Here is a 21821-nt window from a genome sequence, read left to right on the forward strand (position 1 = left end):
ATAAATCAACTGGATCTATTTAAAAATACAAAAATCGCTAAAATACACGAAACACCCTTAATTTTACCTCAAAGAACCCTGGAGTTCCGCGGAATACCATTTGAGGAACACTAATGTAAAAAAATCACACTGTCCTTCACCTTAACGATAGGTAGGGGGGCGCCAAACATCCCGGTCTAGGGGACCGCTTCCGGGTGTGGGGCCCAGTGGCGCACCCAGGATTTAATATTGGGGGGGGGGGCAAAGAGGAGAATGTAAATTAGTCCTATAGGATCTTTTTCTTCTTCACAGCCTAATTTCTCGTTTATCGGTCTTTTGTCTATTGCACTCAGTGTACCTACACCATGGTCCCCACATCCTGAAACGGGCCCTCAGGCTAGGATATTTGGTGGGCCCCCTACCTACCGCTAAGATTAAAGGCAGTGTGAAACACTATATTAACGTTCTTCAAATTATGTTACAGTTCAAATTAAGGGTACTTATACAGTGAATTATTGGCGATTTTTAATACATCCACTTAAATAATGGAGCTGTCGAGTATCGACACATAATAATCAAAAAATATATAGCACAATTATATAAGTACTTAATTGAAAATGTTCATGGCCATGAAGTATAATAGCGCCGCAGGCGACTTTTTTTACTATGAAAGCTAATTTATGATGTGTGTTTATCTCACTTATCTGGTCAACCCGACACGCCGGGCCCCCCACAGCCCGGGCCCCCAGGCTAGATCCCTGTCAGCCCTCCCCAGCCATGACCCACACCACTCCGGAATTCGGGTGGACACCGAGATTTTTTTTTAGTTTATTGGCTTTCAATTTCAATGTTTAAAATCATTCTGATAATTTTCATTTTTGGGGGTTTGCCCCCCTCCCCCCTGGGTGCGCCACTGGTGGGGCCCATGCTCCCAGCACAGCATTAAGGTTACGCTATACCCCCTGAAGGATGCTGATACGTAGCGGATGATGAAGGGAAAGCATGTAGTCCAGTATTTTAAAAATGAACTTCGTGTTATCTCAGTGCCACTTCAGAGAACAAGTTTGAAGATTATTATAAAACAACCTTAAAATCGAAAATATTGGGATCTTACTTAATCATTTTAACCGGTTTTATTAATTGTCTTGCAACAACATAGGTGCAGGAATAATGGTTGAAATCTTTTGTAACTGAGAGATAATAATTTCTCTCTATTTTTTTTACAATAGGTACATAATGTCTTAACTAACAACTCTTATATCTAAAATGCTGCTTATATCTGACAAAATAAAATGATAAACACTGCTCGGATGGTAAAACAGAGCCCGGAGGCATATATTGTATCAAATCGACGTAATATGTATTTAAATAATTATGTTTCTCAACACGTCTTGCTGCGAACAAAATAGTTAGAAATTCACATTTCCTACTAGTTCGACATCGCACATATTCGTAGATTTTTTTTATATCATCATCATCAGCCTGAGTCTATCCACTGCTGGATGAAGGCCTCTTCAAGTTGCTTCCACTTCTCTCGGTCCTGTGCATTGCGTTGCCACGTACTTCCGCAGAACTTTATCATTTCATCGATCCAGCGGCCTCTAGGTCTACCTTGTGGACGTTTTGTACTTCTTGGATACCACTGGATGACTAGATTTGTCCAACGATTGTCTCTTCTTCGAGCTATGTGTCCAGCCCATCTCCATTTAAGGCTTTTAATAAACTCTATTACATCGCAAACCCTTGTCTGCTTCCTTATCCACTCATTCCTCTTTTTGTCCTTTCGCGTTATGCCCAGCATGCACCTCTCCATACCACGTTGTGCTACTCTAAGTTTCTGGATCTCTCTTTTACTTAGGGTCCATGTTTCACACGCATATGTCATCACGGGAAGCACACACTGGTTGAACACTTTGCGCTTTAGGCACAGTGGAAGGTCACTTTTGAAGACATTATTCAGGCGGCCAAAAGCACTCCAGCCTAGCTTTACTCTGCGAACAATTTCATCAAATATACATCCATCTATAGATACTTGTTGTCCCAGATAGATGTAGCTTTTCACCTGTTAGAGCTGAGTGCCATTGATGAGGATCTCTTTTTGTCCTGCAAAGCAGTTGAACATGACTTTCGTCTTTGTTACATTTATTTTCAAACCTACTTTGTTGCTTACTTCAGCGAGTTCCTGCATTCTGCTTTGGAGGTCTTCTGAGTCTTGCGAGAAAATTACTATGTCATCGGCAAAGCGCAGATGACTCAGGTATTCTCCATTTATGGGGATCCCTTTGTCATTCCAGTCAAGTTGCCTGAATAAGTCTTCAAGGGTAGCTGTAAATAGTTTAGGTGAGATTGTATCACCTTGTCGGACTCCTTTGCTGATAGGAAATCTGCGCGATGGTTTATGGAGATTTACAGATGCTGTTGCGCTACTGTATATATTATATAATAATATATAATAATCACTGATAATATCTGTTGTATCGAATATCAAAAATATAGACACATAAGTAATGAACACATTCCAGTTTTTACAGTACATTATGAAATGTTATGGTGCTACATTGATCCACTCACAACACCGCTGCGATGGCAACACCGGTCGCGCATCTTACCATCAAATCTGTATTAATTATTACTTTTCTCGTTGCCTTTGCCAATCACTTACCCGTCCCGACTCGCTTCATCCTAACCATAGATATGCACACATTTTTTATTTTCAAACTAAATACTTAACTTAACTTCTCTAAAAAAAATGTAATGTAGTACCTACACGAATAATTAACTAGTTACTAAAGTAAACCTTTGTTTTTAATCGATATAAAGCTGCCCGCCCATTTACACCGTGTAGTGGTTGGGCTTACCCGTCTAAGCTCCGCGTGGGCATACCACGCCGACTGGCTTGTACATTACCTATGGTTGGCTGGCGAGTGGGGATCGAACGCTGTGTGTTTGCGGAGACGCTAGCTCGATCCCAAAACTATCATAATACTAAATCATGAATTGTCAAATTTATTGAATTTTATATTTGAAAATATGTAACATACTATAAACATACCACATAAGCATGAGGTTCTATCATTTTAACGGAAAATTTGACCTAGCTAGAGCGACGTCGAGCGAGAGAAAACGATGCAATAGACTTCATGTAAGAGCAGTCGGAAATAATAATGGTAACAATAATAAAATTTACCCTATAAAATTCGTGCGCAGTAGAAGAAATAGCAGTCTGCGCAATTTCAAGGTTAAGTTATTCCACTATCTAATGATATATTTTATTGTGTTAACTGTCCCTCTGGAGCGGACGTAAACAGTCTAGATATTAATTAATTAAAGTGGAATAAGTACGATAAAAATTATGTTTTATTAAATTAAATTAATAGTATAATGATTTATTTATATTAAATATGTTATAGATTTCAGATTCATCTATGAACGTCGTTTATGTGGTACAATTTGACTATCGTAACCGGATAGCTTCATATTCACATCATAATATTTTGAGAATCTTTGTTCGTTTGGTATTAATATTAAATTGAAGTGTCATTTTCAATAAGTCTATAAGTTGCCTTTCTATTTGGAATATAATAATGTGAAGTATTTGTCTAAGATTATTTATTTAGCCTGTCTATTCACATTGTATAAATATATGTAGTATAAATCATTGTGGCATTTTTGCGCGTCTATAATCCAGCGAAGTGTACACAAGCGTCGTCAACACAAATTTAACGTAAAAAATATTCACATCAATCATCAGTCATGAGGCAATAGTCTAGTTGGGCCCTGACTTCCTCGAGTTGCCATCCCCAATACGATCTCTTCACCACCGCCCTCATCCAAACAGAGATACCAATTGCTTGGGCATCCTTGGTTACACCATCCAACCACGTTAACGGTTTTCCAACCAGACGATACAAATCCTTCATTAAATATGGCCCATTTTAGTCGGGAAATATTAGTGGATTATGGATTCGCCAATTGTAGCACCACACCATATCTTCTTTTTACTTTCAAAATTCTACTGTGGAAAGAAAAGAGGACGTAATCCACACAAATCAATTTTTACAGGACGCACAACAATGTTTTTGTGATGATCAAAGCTAAAATACAAAATAGACACAATCGTGATGTGCATGATAATTAATAATTTGGTTTTTATATCCTTAATCTGATATTAATAATTGAGTTAATTAAAGAAAAACCAACAAAAATTATGGCCCACTTCACTTCCTTCTTTTTAAAAAAAAATGCCAAATTTAGATAATAAATTAGCATTTGCAGCTTATATCCATTGGACACAACGTGTATTTAATCGTGTACAGCGTTATTATCCAATAAAGCGTATTTTGAATAAACTGAGGGTTAGGTACGTCCTACAGTCGAAATATATATAAGTAGACAATTTTCGGACTATTTACTCTGCATCACCCATGATTCCGATCCATAATATGTGAGAATCGGCCTCTACCAAATGTACATACAAAATTAGGAATACAAATACATTTTTTTTTACTTTAAACAAGATGGAAAAAATCTAAATTGAGTGTATTTTTGTTTTTCATAATTTATAGATAGATACCTATTTTGATATTATAAGTAAAGTAAAAATATACATATTCTTTTTAACACCACAATAGGCCAATGACAGAAGTCCCAATTACCCATTTTGAGAAAATCACATACATTCATACATATTATAATGTGACCTCACCGAGCCGAACTCGGGGTCCCACGGATGAAAGCCAGCGCCTTATGCACTGGGCTACGGGGGCCGGTTTCTTGATTAACTAATAATTTGATTATACAAAATGATAGTGTGACATATAAGCAGAGCATACTGATTTAGAGTAATTGAAGACCTGAGAATGAAAACTGGACAAAGACCAAATAGTGAATTTTACAGGAGAGCCCATAAACTGATTTAAAAAATATGTGTAATTCTATCATTCAAAAAGTGAATGTAACATGATAGTTAAATTGGTTTTGAACATGTTATAATCAAAATAATTAAATATTTGCAGATACATATTATTTTATCAATTAAATTGTGTTTGGTCTTTATCCTGTTTTCAAAATCAATTTTATTATTTTATTTTCAATACTAAGTAAATGAATATTAATTCCGTTTTTTGGCTTATTTACTTTCATAAATGTTTTTTTATTACTTATAAAGTATAAATATTACAAAATATGAGAATATCAACAATATTTTTCATTCATTTTGGGGATCAACATCTCAACATCGTATATCTCGTTCTCAAACTCATCGATAGAGTATTTTTTTTTAAATATAAAATTACCGAAAAACCGTTTTTAGTCTATGGTTTTTCAGACTTCTTGGTTTTTATTCTGTTTTCATTCTCAGGTCTTCAATTATTTGAGTCTTCTAGTACTAGAGAATCATTAAGATAAAAACTGCGAATGTTTCTCCGACCAGAATAATGTCAATGCCAATTCAATTAATGACTAGACGAAAGTAAATTTATATTACTTATAATTAAGTGGCCATTTCTATTCAGTGGCGCAGGAGAAATTATAATAAAATGTATTGCTAATGCACTGATATTTTAAAAATAAAAAAACCATACTATTTGAACCCAAAGTCTGCGATAAAATATCGATTTTTTTTTCACATTCCCTCTCTATTACAAACTTCTACTCACACCTTTGTTGTCTAATTGTTACTTTTTTTGTTAATTAATTTTTGTGGATGTATTACGTTTATATCTATTGTTTATTAAATTATTTTTCCTCTAATTCTTATATGTTAATAATTATTAATACGCCATAAATTATGACTGTTTTTAAGTCTCCCTCAACTTTCCATTCATGATATTGTCACAAAGGATCCATTTGGCTACCTATATAATATTAATGACATCGTGGTGTGGTTACTTCAGATTTTTCATTTCCTAGTTGATAATTCACAGAATACTAACTTCATATAAATATTCCGCATGGCAATTTCACGCGCGGCTGCGAATTTTCTATTTGATTACAGTCTCACGCCATACAAAACTGTCTTTAACAATATATAATATTTGCCTAGTAAATGCATAATATTTAGTTGAATAATAGTGACCTGCAATTGCACTCTTGGCAGTCATGCGTAAGATTCGGCACGCGTGCGCGACCCAGCAATAATTGTTTTTCAAATGCAACTTCTTTATGGCTATACCTCAGCTGAGGCATGGTCTAAAAACATCGTGACTAGGTAATGCCCGGATTGCGGGTCGCGGGTGCAAATGACGCAAGCCGAACGAAATATAATTTGTCATAAAAGTTCAACATGCGTCCTTTTTATGTTATGTTTATTATTATATTCGTAATAATAGTATATTCATTGACATGTTTTCTTTTTCAAGTACATGCGGGAACGTTTTTTAATCTTTACACCATTTAAGAATATATTCATCCGACTCCATCGCAAAAGAAATTGACGTGCGAACAGGTCGACTATCCCTCTCCGAATGGCAACGCGGCCAAAATTTCGTTCCACATAGTGTTGAAAATTATTTTCCGCTTACTTATGTACGCTCTTAATGCAGTGTGAATGCTTTCAATTATTTTTTTCATAAATTTGGCGCAACTGTGAACTAAAAATCCCTTCCATGGCATCTAATCTCATTTCTGTTTTCAAATGAGGAGCGCCCCCAAATTTATCATTTCATTTTACGCTCCCGTAGTGTACGGGTCTATCAATTTACGAACCTAATTTGAAGCGTTTTATAATAAAAATATGTCTAAAACGATCAGGAGTGATGATAGAATTATTATTAGGTTAATAGTATTAGCAAACGCATGCGACTTGTCGATTTTTTTCAAACAAACAGTCGCATGCGATCAATCTGCGGAGCTCCATTTGGCAACGTGTGTTTTGTGAATAACGATGACGTCACATCGGCGTTATCGAAATGTTGCTTACAAGGTGAGTTGAGTGGCTTAGTTGTAGCCTGAAATCTGCTGAAAGAAAGACATATGAGATAAAAATTCGTCACGAAATATCACAGCATGATATTGCGAGGGTGTGTTCCATTCGATTCGAATGCATTAATAATCAATTATTAATTATAACAACCTTTTACATCGATGTAAATCTTTGATAAGGAGACGATTTCCACCAAACTCTATTCACTCTAAAAAAAATCTAACATTTTATTGATATAAATAGAGTCACCGATTTGAAAGCGTCCATAGATGACACCACCCTCCTCAATTGTCATATTTTGTCACATCGTTTTTACCCCCGTCAGATTTAGGTACTTATATGTAAATTTGTTCAGAATTATCGGTTTCAGTATGAGTCTGAACAAAAACAAACTATATAAATACACACTTATATCTCCGCAATATGCGTTAGACCGTTAGAGTAAGATAGAATTTCTACGGTTGAATCAGATATTTTTTATACCAGTCGCCGGTAAATATTTATTTGAATGACTACAGTCATTTAAAAACATCGAGGACGTTTTGCTGAAATTTAATGTTTTTGTGTAAAATATAAAGTTAGTGGTAATTATTTTTAGTTAATTTAGTAAAAAATATGACCTGTTTGAAATAGGCGTGTATTTTTGAAGGAAGTATTAATATACAAATTTGAAAAGTTTTAAAATCCCAAGTGTCAGAATTTTTAATCATTGGTAAGTATTTATTTCGAAGTGTCAGAATAAGGACGCCAGTTTTAGTGTGGAGGGTAAAATAATGTTTGAGGAAGTAATAATATTAAAAAATCGGTTGTAAAACTAAATAATCATTATTTAAATTACGCGTGGCAGTAGATAAAACATATATCCATTATTATTATGATAATTTGACAAGTAAACAATTTTATATGGGACGCATAGCAATTTAGGGTTACCATCTCGCACGTAAGGGATATTTGTCTATGCTCTCACGCCAATTTCATGAATATTCGGTACAAATAACCATTATTGTGATTATTAAAAGAACACCAACTAAGAAGTAATCAAAGGTGCATCCAAAAGAGCGATAATTATATGAGCACATCAACAGATGACAGAATATAACCTCAATTCCGATAACTTTAAACCCAAATTATAATAATTTAGTGGTATTTGACGGTTTATAAATATTATGGAAATTAAAATTATACCTATTAAACTATTATTATCTAATTGAAATAACATGTTTCATAAATGAATTCTATTGAAACGATTATGGATAATTTGTCTTCAATTGAAATTACGTGCAAAATAACTAATTAGCTTAAAGTTAAGTGATATTTAATGGACTATTTCAACCTATATCTAATATACTTACTTAAATATTTTTAAAGAAAGTAATAATGAAAAATAATACCTCATTTTAAGGTTAAATTTGAGTAAAAATGTTATATTGTGAAATATTATTCATTCAACCAAATTTTTCATACATTTTGAATGAGATTAAAATACCTAATATGATTGATCGAACTAATAAATCGATAATTGAATGAGTTTATGTGATATTAGTATTAATTCAAATAAAATAGCTACCTACTTCCTGGTTTGGATGTCGATTATAAAACAATATTTATATTAGTATAAATCTTTTAGATAGCGAACCTTTTAATGTCGAGACAATTGAAACATGCCTATTACTTATTCCATATATCAAAATTACGGATATCGATAAATTATACTAAATAATTTTATTTACAAAATAAAAGGAATGTTCATTGATCGACAATGGCTAGGCATTTTTTGCTGTGGGGAAAATATTGATATATTTTTATAAAATTTACAATAACCTGGTCACACCGTTCACCGTTGACATGACAAGCCAAGCGACCCTTCAAGTTGCCATGTATTTTTTTTTGTAAAGAACTGAATTCTGCCTTATTCTTAATTTTTATGTCAAAAATAAACCTATAATAGACACATCTGGTGTACCTACCTACCTGTCTTTTTATTTTTTTAAATGTTAAAAATATATGATAATACACACTAGGCATACAACATAATTCTATAATGGAGGATGTATTTTCAATGGTCATTAGCCCAGTGTAGATACCTACTGAAAACAGTTTCTAATAAACATTAATAATTGATTACAAACTAATTCTGTTGTACCCAGAGCATAGAACCAACAGTTACAGCTGATGGCTAGAACGAATTTCTTAAAAAACCTGCTCAGAAGATCCACATTGAATTGTGGAGCCATTTTTTTTAGATACATTCATTATAATAGAAAGAAAAAATACTATTCTAATACTAATAGGTACTAAAATAATATTCTAGTGCTGAGGAAGTCAACTGTCATCTGTCAAGGTACAGCATAACCATAGACGATTATGGTATTAGTCTATGATACAACTAACTCGAATATTAGTCTATGTTATAACCCTGGTTGGAATGACAGAGAATGATACTATCCTAGAAAATTTAAAAAAGCGGCCAATTAAATTATTTCTGCCCAAATTTCAATCTGTTCTGACACATAAATATTTATACTTGACATTAAACATTTTAATAATTCCCAGTGCTTATTTAAATACTTTCTCATATATTATTTGAATACTTACCATTGAGCATTTTTTACTTCCTGCTGATTTTAAATTATTCCCAAAGATTAATAAAATACTTTTATTAAGATACTTCCTAGTTTTGAATATTTATACTTACCGAAAAATTAGAAGCCTTTGAAATATGCTGTGTTTAAATTTGGTGGCCGTACTGAGAAGCAACATGATGGTATAACGGTTAATAATAATCAAATTGAGGTTCTACTGTGCGTTATCCGACACTCACATCAAAACTCGTCCGCCTGCAACGTGCAGAATACGTCGATGTATCCCTAAATCCCTAAATGTCGTACTTCGTCATTCATTTTGGTTTGCCGCGTGACGTCACTGTCCTCGCATGACCTTGCTATACGCACGTATTGCCGGGTCCACACTGGCAACCTCGTTAGATTTTACGATAATTATCGTAAAATTTAATGAGGTTGCCAGCAACTTGTTGCCAGTGTGGACACGGCATAAGAAAGTTACATGTTACGCTTAGTTTTGATTTATGACTATTATCGCAGACGAGAAGATTTTCAATTTGCGACTGGGCTTTTCGCAAGACATACGGCTTCATTTTTCCGAACAATACCAACTCTCTTTATATTATTGCTCTTGAGGTTTCAGTAGTAATGTTATCACGGAATGAGTTATATTGAGAATATTTTATTATCTGTTTTGTTACGCGACATTTTCTACATCCCCCAGATTTTTCCCTTTCGTCACATAGACACATTATATCAGACCTCCTCCCCCGTCCTAATAAGGAAGTGACGGCATATTTATCAATGACCCTCAATCTGCATAATCGAGACGTTAAACTTTCCTTAGACATCGAATTGTGTGTAGAAAGTTGCATGATGTCTGCTACATCCGATAGATTTTATTGTCTCCCATTGAAAGTTGTGTAATAAATCAATTCCTACGCCTTGCAATGGAATCATTCAAGTTTAGTGCAATGTTTTTTTAATTTCTCTTTGGCTCTTCATTGTTTCGTATCCGATAGCGTCCGCCATTGGCCGCTGGATGAGACAGTAATTGATGATGCGGCCAATTAGGATAAACGACATTGCGACCGTCTACGCGATCTGCATAGACAAAACAAATCGTATTTATCGTCCCACGGCCATCTTGATTTTACACTCTACAATGCCTACATAGACGGACAATGGATAGATTTATCTAATCCAAATCGTTGCACATCGTACCCGATGTACCTACTCTACGATGCAGCCAAATTTCCAGACGTTGAACTGTTTACTCTTTTTCTTTTAATTGCGTAACCACAAACCCTTGTAGGGATACATTGAAATATTGCAACATATGATAGTAATGTTTACACCAGTGGCGGAGGGTGGAGGTAGGCTGTGAAGATGACCGACGCTATAACAACATTGTAAAAAATACTGAGTATTTTTAAAATTTTAAAATTTATTAAAAAAAAATTTCAGGATTTATAGAATCAACCTACTATGAAATGACATAAATCTCTAAATATATAGAATAATTATACTCTCCCTTTAAAGTGCAAATAGCTAGCTTTACATCATTTATATTATGTTATATCGTAATGGTTTCAAGCTTAATATACGTATCTGTTTTCATTGAACTAAGACTACAATTTACAGATGGTGTTGGTTAGTTTTTAAAACTTAAAATAAACCCTGCGAAAACCAAACCATAATAGATAATAGTAAAAAAAATACTCATCTATCTATAAAATGTCTAAAATTATGCCGTTAAATCATACATAATTTTGGATATGTTATAGATAGAATAATATTTTTTTGTCTATTATAGTTTGGTTGAGGCAGGGCAATGAATTAAAAAAAATGAACCAACAATATGTGTAATAATATTACGTATCCTTAATCCAACGAAAAAAAATAAGTATCAATGAAAAGGTGTGCACAATTTTGTCGTATCGCCCAAAATATACCTACCAAAACTATTCGAGTTTGGTTTAGGCAGGGTTTAATTGATTTTTAAAAACTAACGAACACCATCAGTAAATAAAATTGTAGTCTTAGTAACTTAGTTCAATAAAAACGAATACGTATGATTATCAAAGTTTAATGTGCACTATTTATGGCGGATCTTAACAGCCTACCTCCACCCACCGCTACTGGCTTACACTCTACAATTCGATGTTGCTGCATATAAGTACAGATTGTGTATCTAAATTATTATTTATCATGCCATTTTATCTTTTAGTCTTAAAACAATAGAGCCGTAATTACATTAACATTAAAGCGCCGGCTATACGCTCATGCTTTACCACAAGCTTACCTGCGCAAACCGGTTTGTATCGGGAAGTCCGTGTGTATGGACGGGAAAACTGTACCTCACGCAAACCGAAAAGCGCTGTAAAAGTGTTACGTATTTTTTGCACAAACTATACCGCTCAGGCAAGTCGCTGCTGCTTAGCCGGCGCATAGGGCATGAAAAATCTTTGACTCCATTTTCAAAAAATTAAAGCTCTCGCGCTCAGAATAATTTTTGAAATTTTCGCGGTTATTTTGAAAATTTTCGACACATACAAGATAGTAAAAAAAGTTTATCAATTTTATTATTTACCTAATTGCTGCAATCATTATGGAAACACTACTTTCAAGGAAGACGTTGTGTAAAAAGCATGTTGCATTGTCAAAATCTATTTTATAATATAAATTGATATTTTAACTTTTTTATGATAATATTATATTAAATCATTATAAAATACATATAGCATGGCAAATACAACACGAAAAATGATTGCTCGATTGTTCCAGTGCAAAATTGGCCAAATATATTTTTCTTTATAGTATAATGTACCTACTTATTGACCAAAAAATATTTTTTAAAAAGCGCCAATAGACGACCAAAATATTGGTTTATTCTCAATTTAAAATGACTACGTTCACAATAATACCCTTTTACAATATTAATATATTCCATTATTCCATATTATGATCATGAAAAAGTGTTGATTTCTAGGATGAAAAAATATAGGACAATGACATTATACATTTTTCCTGCATAGTCTGCAGATTATTCCAGAAATTCTTCGTATTAGACCTTTACCTTGCACATTAAGTCTTCGTCGATTATATTATTTTTATAAACGATCGCTCATCTCTTTCAATTTAATCTAAAACTAACAGAATAAGGTTTTATGTGTTCCGGTAGTTTAATTATTTTGAATAATTTATTGAAAACGTTTTTTATTAAATTGTATGATGCTCTGAAAAGTATAAGGGTTTTTGTGCAGCAATTATTAACTATGAATGTAAATTGTTCGAATCAATTAACATTAAATATAGTAAAATTATATTACTGTGCGCTTTGAAATAAATTAATTCGTTTATTTTTCCAATTATTATTAATTTTATCACACATGTTTACGAAAAAAAAAATTATGAATAGAGATTGCACTTTTATCCGTGCGTCGAAGACTACATACCTACTAACAGTTGTTTTATTTTTTAAATATTAAATAAATAATAGACAGTGCATGAAATGTATTTTTACAGTAAACACGTAATACGTTGTTATAAAAAGAACTACCTATTGTACCTAATTATGAATACATTCGTCGTTGTTTTGTCAAAAGGGCGAATCAACCAAAATGATATTTTACATGAGGATTTTTTACTTTTGACGTTTATTTATTAATTACCAGTGGATGATTATATAATAATATAATATTTTAAAAGGCCTACATATTATGTCACATTCGCGTGGTATTCGCCCTTGCGATTATCGTTTTCAATTACTTTCCTGTGGAGATACAAATTCGCCGTTTTTACACAACAAAGCTATTAGCGGTACATATTATTTTTTCATTAAAATCTCGATTTCGCCAAAATGGTTGATTCGCCCCTTTTACAAAACACCGACGAATTATTGTATGCAGGTATATTTTTAACTGAAGTTCTCATCTAAATCAAATTGTACCTAAAGTTTAAAATGTAAATTATTATTTTCGAGAGTAAATGTTTCGAGGAATAGTTATTAGCCATTCATTCAACCCGTCAGACACTAGCTATGAAGCAAACGAGCTATCCGTAAAAAGTATTTGCAGTTATGACATCTCTGAAGATGTTATTTCTTTTCCAGTGAAAGAAAAGTATGACGTGTCTGTGGTCACTATCGCCGACAATGTTTCAACCGCTCCTGTCGTATCGGGTTGTCTCTTTTGACCCCTTTCCGCTTTTTTTTACAACTTGAACTTGCTTAACACAATCACTGCTAACCTTTTAATTACCTTTCAATTGCCACATTTAAATAACACGTTAATTATATCTAATGGCCAACTGCGCCAAACGCGCCAAAGCCCTAAATGAGTTAATGAGAATAAGTAGACAAATTGAAAGGAATGACTGAGCACTGTGAATGAATGAATGAACACAATGAATATTGCACACCTGAGCAATAACACCAATTCAATACATCTTAAATTATGACAGAAATCAAATCTAAAATGACGAAGATTCATACCAATAATGATGTTTTGTCTTCTATTTCAGAATGCATTCCAAGTCTCCCGCAACATGTGCCGTCGTCTTCTTCGTGGTGAATCTCCTGGCTTCAGCTGGCGGAGAGGTGTTCACAGCTCTCGCAGACATGGAAGCTCTGCTTGAGACTGAAGGCATCCTCTTGGATTCCCTCGATACCTACGTCAGGTATCAGGAAGAGAGACTGAAAATATTGAAAAAGTACGTACCTACCCAATATATTTATTTTTGATGGAAGCTCTTTTCAATATATTTATTTTCGTGTCAAAAACCCGTAGTCCTATTTCGAAGCTGTCAAAATTTTAAATGTAACTACAGTCGAACTTGGTTATAACTACACTGACTTCACAAAGCTTGGATTTTTACATGCAATTTCAATCATATGCGTGGATACTTTTTCAATGTTGTTGGAAAAAAGACCAATTAGCTAGTTAGACACTTAACTAGTGTCATAAATGTAATCCCCGGTCGGATTTTATTGCTTAGGGTCGAAAATGTTGTTTTTAAACGATCGACACATTAACAGTTTTGCTCGGTATAATCAAGAAGTAGCTCGTTATAAAAGTGAATAAATGTATGGAGAAAATCATAAACTAAAATATCAACGAATGTTTCCTCATTACATCGGAGATCTCGCTATTTCCGTGATCGTAATAACTTTATTTAATACCTCTATGGTAATAACCAAGTAATGTAATTAAATAATAGTTAATTATTTTTTTGTTTTATTATAAAATCATAGGTACCAAATATGAATACTTATATGGATTTAACATATGGGGGGGGGCAGGGCTACTCGCAATCTTTTTCTACTATCTAGTTTATTTTCTTACCCTATCTGTCATATTTTTGTGAACGACGATTCGCAACACTGCTCCTATTTTTCCCTAAAATAAAATCACAGGTAAGTAAATTGTTTTATTGCCAGGGTTATGTTTTCATTAATATTACTTTTTTTTATTTTCAGAAAACATGACGAACATAAATCGGAACACGTCACTGCAATGGAGGATGTGACAAACTATTTGATGAATCCGATAAATGCATTTAAGATAATCAAAAGACTGACAACAGACTGGACACAGCTAGAACAAATCATGGCTACTGATATGGGAGCTAGTAAGTTCATATTATCATTGGTTTTGTGTTCAAGTGATACTTTATCAACCACAAATGGTCCTCCATCTGGAGTTAGGATAAAGAATGTATTGCAAACATTTTTTTTAAATACTCCCATTAGTAAATAAGTCGTGGGAAAGTAATTTTGAATGACCTACCTACTGTTTTCATGCAGAGATTCAATACGTGAAATACATGTTAACGTTTTCTATGCCTCACGATACTACTATGGCAGTAGCTGATGGGCCGCAGATTTTAAATGGCACACGTTGAATGTAGAGCGAAGTTTTACTAAAATCACTGTAATACCGATAATTTGTGGCTTAGTATTTCATAATTTTTCAAACAGATGTCACTCTGTGTTTTAATTTTTTTAGATTATGCAAATCAATCGACAGTGACTAGTAATTTGAGTTTAAATTCGGACGAGAAAACTCGCGAAATTTGTATGTGCGGCCTGTCAATCACGGCCTCATAGAGCGAGAAAACTCGCTGAAGGCATAGAACCGGTTTTTAACCAACATGATCATTTTGCAAATTTAATATCTTACACTAAAATTTTTAATATGGAATAATATTCCATATTCAAACATTTAATATTTTTAATTGGCACTCATTTGTTTTCCCTGTCATTTTATTAATAATATCTATTTATTTTATTGCATGCATTGAACTCTGAATTTTAAAATGTTCAATGGCAAAAATAATCTGGTACTCTCAATGAAGTTTGTCAAATATCACATTCTCATATTATGCACACTGTGATATAAGTAAAAAAAATTCGAAGGGGTATTTTTCATATTAAGTATATAATTTTACATTTTTTTTTTAAATGTGGCCGTGTAAGTGTGTTAAAAATGACAGATAGACAAAACAAATTATAATAATGGTGAACATTTTGCAAACCGTGAAAAAAATATTGGAAGCTGACTATTTGGATGTATGACTTGGATTAATTATTAATTGTGAAAACAATACCTACTTTTACATTATACAAGATATATTCCTTGGCAGAGTGGTAAAAATTGATGACGGGATTGGGTAACAACCAACTTTGTAGGAGAACTTTAGACAATCCTTCTTAATTCGTTTACATGAGGCACGTTTCTAAATTATGGATGACAGCATAAAGTTGCTAATATTAACAAAAAATTACTGCATCCTTCGTTGAGCTTATTACCTAGTCTGATTATAATAACTGAAGCAAAACAATTTTATCATAATTAACATCATATTCGACCCAATATTTTGTTGAGATATAAAAATATTATGCATGTATTCACAACTCTAAGGAAGCATTTAAAATACTTATTTTCTTTTGAAACCCTAAGATTACAAAATACCCGTAAATGCGGGGATTGATTTTAATTATTTTTTGTATTCTTAATAATATGTCTGCTTATTCATGCTTGCAGCATTTGTCAAAAATATCACGACGCTAAAAGAAAGGATGAAGTTCCCAACAGAGGAGGACCTTAGTGGAGCTGCAGCAGCTCTGGTGAGGTTGCAGGACACATATATGCTGGACACCACCGAAGTGGCCAAAGGAAAACTGAATGGAGTTCTTTACAGGTAGGTACCCACATACGATTTTAAATTCATGCATGCTTTATACTGAGATTAAAATCTGACTCTAGTTACAAAAAATATTTTGACACAGTGAAACATCTCTTCTGCAATCAAGTCATTAGGCTAACTTTTAGTAACAAAGATGTGAGTTACAAGTAAGGTGGAAGAAACTGGGACATAGTGGTAGAATTCATCGCCATGAAGCGACTTTATCAGTGGTTGGCTAATAATAGGTGATACGGTAAATGTAGCCTTACCATTATATCATGGCTGCGGACGTCTCAGCAGCGATCTGCGAAACTATGGATCCCCGCACTCTCAGATATAATATATCTACTAGTGTAGTATTGTCGGCCATGATAAAGAATATTTCATTTATAGTAAAAAATGAAATGTTTAATGTGATTATCATATTGTTTTCAGTACACCAATGAGTTCCCATGACTGTTTCGAATTGGGTCGGCAGACTTACAACTCTGGAGACTACATTCACACTGAGAAATGGATGAATGAAGCTTTAAATAAACATAATTTTGAGTCAAACAAGACTGTACCAAAGAGTGAGATTCTGGAATACCTGGCTTTCTCAACATATATGACGGGTGAGCTTATTGCAACAATGCTATATCGATAAATTTTTTTAGATATGAAGCCATTGCTCTATGGTCTATGTAATACAATGCATATTAAAATAGAATTATAGATTAATTGTAGATTGTTAGCTGTTACTATAGTATTGTAGTAGAACTTCGATTATACTTCGACTAATTTGGGATAACGATAGTCCAAATAATGATAAATTCAGATTGATTGCAAAATAATAAAACATCTATTTTACCTCTAGAATAAACCTTCTTGACAGCATTTTTTTTACTAATTATATATTTAAACTGTACCTTTTACTTATAACCATACGAAACTGACAATCGAAAATCCAGATATTCGTAATACGGATAATTGAAATCCGGATAACTGAGGTTCTACTATACAGAGTTTTATTTTAAGTCAATGTTATTTTACTATTTATTTTAAGCTAGCCGTTAGAACTTTGCGACATAGACAGATGACAACGACAGCCCACACTACTGCTCTGAAAGTAGCAATGTCGACTTTCTCTGTCGCCGTGTTTAAACCACTAGCTTTATAAGGTACAAAACCATACGAAACTGACAATCGAAAATCCAGATATTCGTAATACGGATAATTGAGATCCGGACAACCGATGTTCTACTATACAGAGTTTTATTTTATGTTAATGTTATTTTACTATTTATTTTAAGCTAACCGTTAGAACTTTGCGACATAGACAGATGACAACGAAAGCCCACACTACTGCTCTGAAAGTAGCAATGTTGACTTTCTCTGTCGCCGTGTTCAAACCACTAGCTTTATAAGGACCGAAATCGTAATTTCCATAGATTTAAATATATTTTTGATTTGGATATTTTCACTTTCCTCGATCTTATAAATGTTCACAAAATATTTAGTATATTGACAAAAAAGAACTGATCCTGAAATCTTGGCATTCTGACATTTTTGATTGCAACCAACTTAACAAGAAACTGATTCATTCTAAATTTAAAATGTATTTTTGATTGAATAAAAATGAAGCTTAACGCTTTCGCTGCTGAATAGATAATGAGATTTTAATTGCCCCCTTTAAAATGCACGTTAATTACATCGATCGGCCGCCTGGTCATTACGCACCGTGTGCGTCTTCCGCGTCCAAAGTATTAATAGCGCCTGTACACATGCATGGAATTACTGTCGGCAATTTTGCTTATTTTAAACTGTCATGACAATAACTGTTTACACGTAAAAGTGCTGACTGTCTCTGCAATCTCATTCTTCAAGAGTAAGCGAGATGCGAGGTTGTCATTTTTACACTTCTATCTGACAGGTCGTATTGAAAATCGGAGCTCAAAATGGGTAGTTAATTTTTTTAGCGGCATGTTCTCTATCGCTCTACTGCGCAGGCGCAGATCGAAAATAATCTTACTTGCGCGCAATAAATCATCACAATTTGGAATCGTCCAATCTTGTTTGATTTATGCACGCAATCTTGTCAACTGCAGGATAATACATATTTCTCCTTACATTTTCTTACTGTGCACAGTACAGCCATGCATGTGTAAACACTGCAGTGGCGAAGGGTGCAGGTAGGCTGTTAAGATTCGCTATAAATAGTGCACACTAAACTTTTTTAGTCATATGTATTTGTTTTTATTGAAGTAAGACTACAATTTACAGATGGTGTTGGTTAGTTTTTAAAAATCAATTAAACCCTGCCTAAACGAAACCATAATAGTTTTGGTATAATTTGGGCAATACGACAAAATTGTGCACACTTTTTCATTCATAGTTATTTGTTTTCGTTGGATTAAAAATACATATTGCACATATTGTTGGTTATTTTTTTTAATTCATTAAGCCCTGCCTAAGCCAAACTATAATAAATACACAATATTATTCTATTTATAAAATATTCAAAGTTATGTATGATTTATTTAGATATTTTATAGATATACATGTATTTTTGACTATTATCTATTATGGCTTGGTTTCTCAGGGTTTAATTGAATTTTAAAAACTAACTAACACTATCTGTAAATTGTAGTCTTATTTCAACGAAAACAAATATATATGTCTGAAAAAGTTTAATGTGCACTGTTTATGGCGGATCTTAACAGCCTACCTCCACCCTTCGCCACTGGTAAACGGGGTATTATCCTAAGATAGAAATTTTTCTTAGGAATATTCTCTAATGAAATGACATTAGACTTATTTGCTGCATGTCAATTTTATTTTTACATGTTTGTTTACAGGTAAAGTGGACATTGCCTTAAGCTTGACACATGAATTGCTCGATATAATACCAGACCATGCCAGAGCGAAAGGCAACATCCCACATTATGAGAAAGCCATTCGGGAAAAGAGAGAAACCATTGAGGTAAATATTGAACACTTTCGCAGTTACATGTTATTATATAATACTATATCTAATAACTTTTATGCTGCTTACTGACAATTCTTGAGGGAAAGCCATTATAAATAACAGAATATTATAACTAGGTAATACATAATCCACATAATGTAATATTGAATAATGCACCTCGATCATCCAGACTAATTGAAGATTAAGTTAATACGGATAATCAATTTTTTAGACTAATAATTAGAGATTTAGTTAATCCAGATAATGGAAGAAAAGAAATGAATAATAATTTTATCTTAACATTCTTTGAAAATGTCATAATTCATTCCTTCTTTTTTGACTTTTAATGCTCATTTGTTTTTATACCATGTTCGATTCTAAGATATTATTATTATTATGAGCCTTTACACCAGGCCTGGGTAATTTACTTATTTCAAACCGAGTATTTCGGTGTGGCCCGCGAGCTTTAATCGTGTTTTTGAAAAAGTTAACTTTTTCTACTTTCTAACGCCTTTTTAAAAATAAATTTAAACTTGGTTATTACGATCACGGAAATAGCGAGATCTCGGATGTGATGAGGAAACATTCGTTGACATGGTTTATGATTTTCTTCATACATTTATTCACTTTTATAACGAGCTACTTCTCGGGTAAACCGAGCAAAACTGTTAATGTGTTGATCGTTTAAAAACAACATTTTAGATCCTAAGCAATAAAATCCAACCGGGCAGTTAACTAGAGCGATGCCGCCGGGATCGGATTACGTTTATGACACTAGTCAAGTGTCTAAGTACCTAATTGGTGTTTTCGCCAACAACATTGAAAAAGTATCCACGCATATGGTTGAAATTGCATGTAAAATATACATTCTATGTAAAGTCAATAGGTACCTACCAGCGCCGGCGGCTCAGCACTTCATTACAATAAACAACTTATTTTGTAGCTTATGAATGCCATGCTGGTTTTGGGGATTTTAACGATGGTTTTCAATTTTTTTATGTTCGATGCTTAAATTGAATGTGGCGCGAAAAATGTTATATAACGAGTAATGCTTATAACGAGCAAATTCAGTCGGTCCCATCTTCCTCGTAATAATCAAGTTGGACTGTAATACATTTGAGAATTTTTTAACTTGTTAATTGTTTTATCATCTCTGGTTTTTTTCAAACTAAGATAGAATTTGAAATTGCATGCAAACTGGACCAAACCAATGTGGTGACTAAATTGTTGGCTATTAGGGAATAATTTATATCTAAAATTAGTATTTTATTTGCGGCCCGCCATTCCTAATGTGGTACTTCATTCAAAAAGTTTGCCTAGACCTGCTCTACACTGTACAGAGTGGAGGTTGCTTTAACAAATTTTTGTTTTTATGAATTAGCCACTTGCTCTGCCTATTAGATCCATACTTTGGGTCCCCATAAACACATTTAAAAACAACATGTGATTTTGCCAGGCCCGGAATACGAATCGGAGACCCACGACATAATAAGCCTGACGTGTAGCCGCTCGGCCACTGTGGCTGAGTGGTGCTCATACGGTTACAAAACTAAAATTATTGTACTGCAATCTGAATAATTGACAACCGGATAATCGAGGTTCTTTGTATTATTACTAAAATGAAAAATATCAGGCATTTCACACTTGCGATCAAAAACAGTATTTTTTTTGCAATATGAAAGTTCTCACAAAGTTTTTCTAAATTGATAATTTTAATATTATGTCAACTTACGACCAATTGTACAAACATCATTCAGTTGTAAGTCGAGGAATACCCAACTGTCAATTTTTCAAATATTGCAAGCTATTTTTTTATTAGTCAACTAAATTCACGACTATCCATTTTAATACATGACATGAGCCACATCTTCATAACTGCAATGATTTTTTGAATATCTAAGCATGATTCAAATTATTTTAGAAAGACAATTTAATATTAATTATATTTAAATTGTATGAATCAGTTTTTTAGTCGATAGCTATTTCAGTTGTAGCACCATCATCGAGATAGTCTTAATAAATTGAAACATTAATATTTCAGTTATGACAAAAAATGAATAGTCATAGTTAATAGTGATCATACCTACCTAGCATTGCCAGGTGTCCCGATTTTGCGGGGTGTCCCGCTTTTTAAGCACAAATAAATTGTCCCACATCACTATTGACAAGCAAAAAATTGACAGCTAAATTCACTATTCAACAAATACTCTCAGATGAATTTAAA

At 33.4% G+C, this 21821-nt stretch overlaps 1 protein-coding gene across 1 annotated transcript in view; it reads left to right on the top strand.

The window, feature by feature from the left end:
• PH4alphaEFB (prolyl 4-hydroxylase subunit alpha-1) overlaps positions 1 to 21821 on the top strand; it is a 109169-nt gene that overhangs the window by 78176 nt on the left and 9172 nt on the right. Inside the window, exons 2-6 of the mRNA XM_085958437.1 lie at positions 13987 to 14175; positions 14942 to 15093; positions 16509 to 16665; positions 17086 to 17264; positions 19488 to 19612. Coding sequence (XP_085814563.1) covers positions 13988 to 14175; positions 14942 to 15093; positions 16509 to 16665; positions 17086 to 17264; positions 19488 to 19612 — 801 coding nt within the window. The 5' untranslated portion in view covers position 13987. The remainder of the gene's footprint in view (positions 1 to 13986; positions 14176 to 14941; positions 15094 to 16508; positions 16666 to 17085; positions 17265 to 19487; positions 19613 to 21821) is intronic.

The sequence above is a fragment of the Rhyacophila brunnea genome, unplaced genomic scaffold (genome assembly GCF_057557595.1).
Source record: "Rhyacophila brunnea isolate RB1 unplaced genomic scaffold, BYU_Rbru_1.0 scaffold_11, whole genome shotgun sequence".
NCBI lineage: Eukaryota > Metazoa > Arthropoda > Insecta > Trichoptera > Rhyacophilidae > Rhyacophila > Rhyacophila brunnea.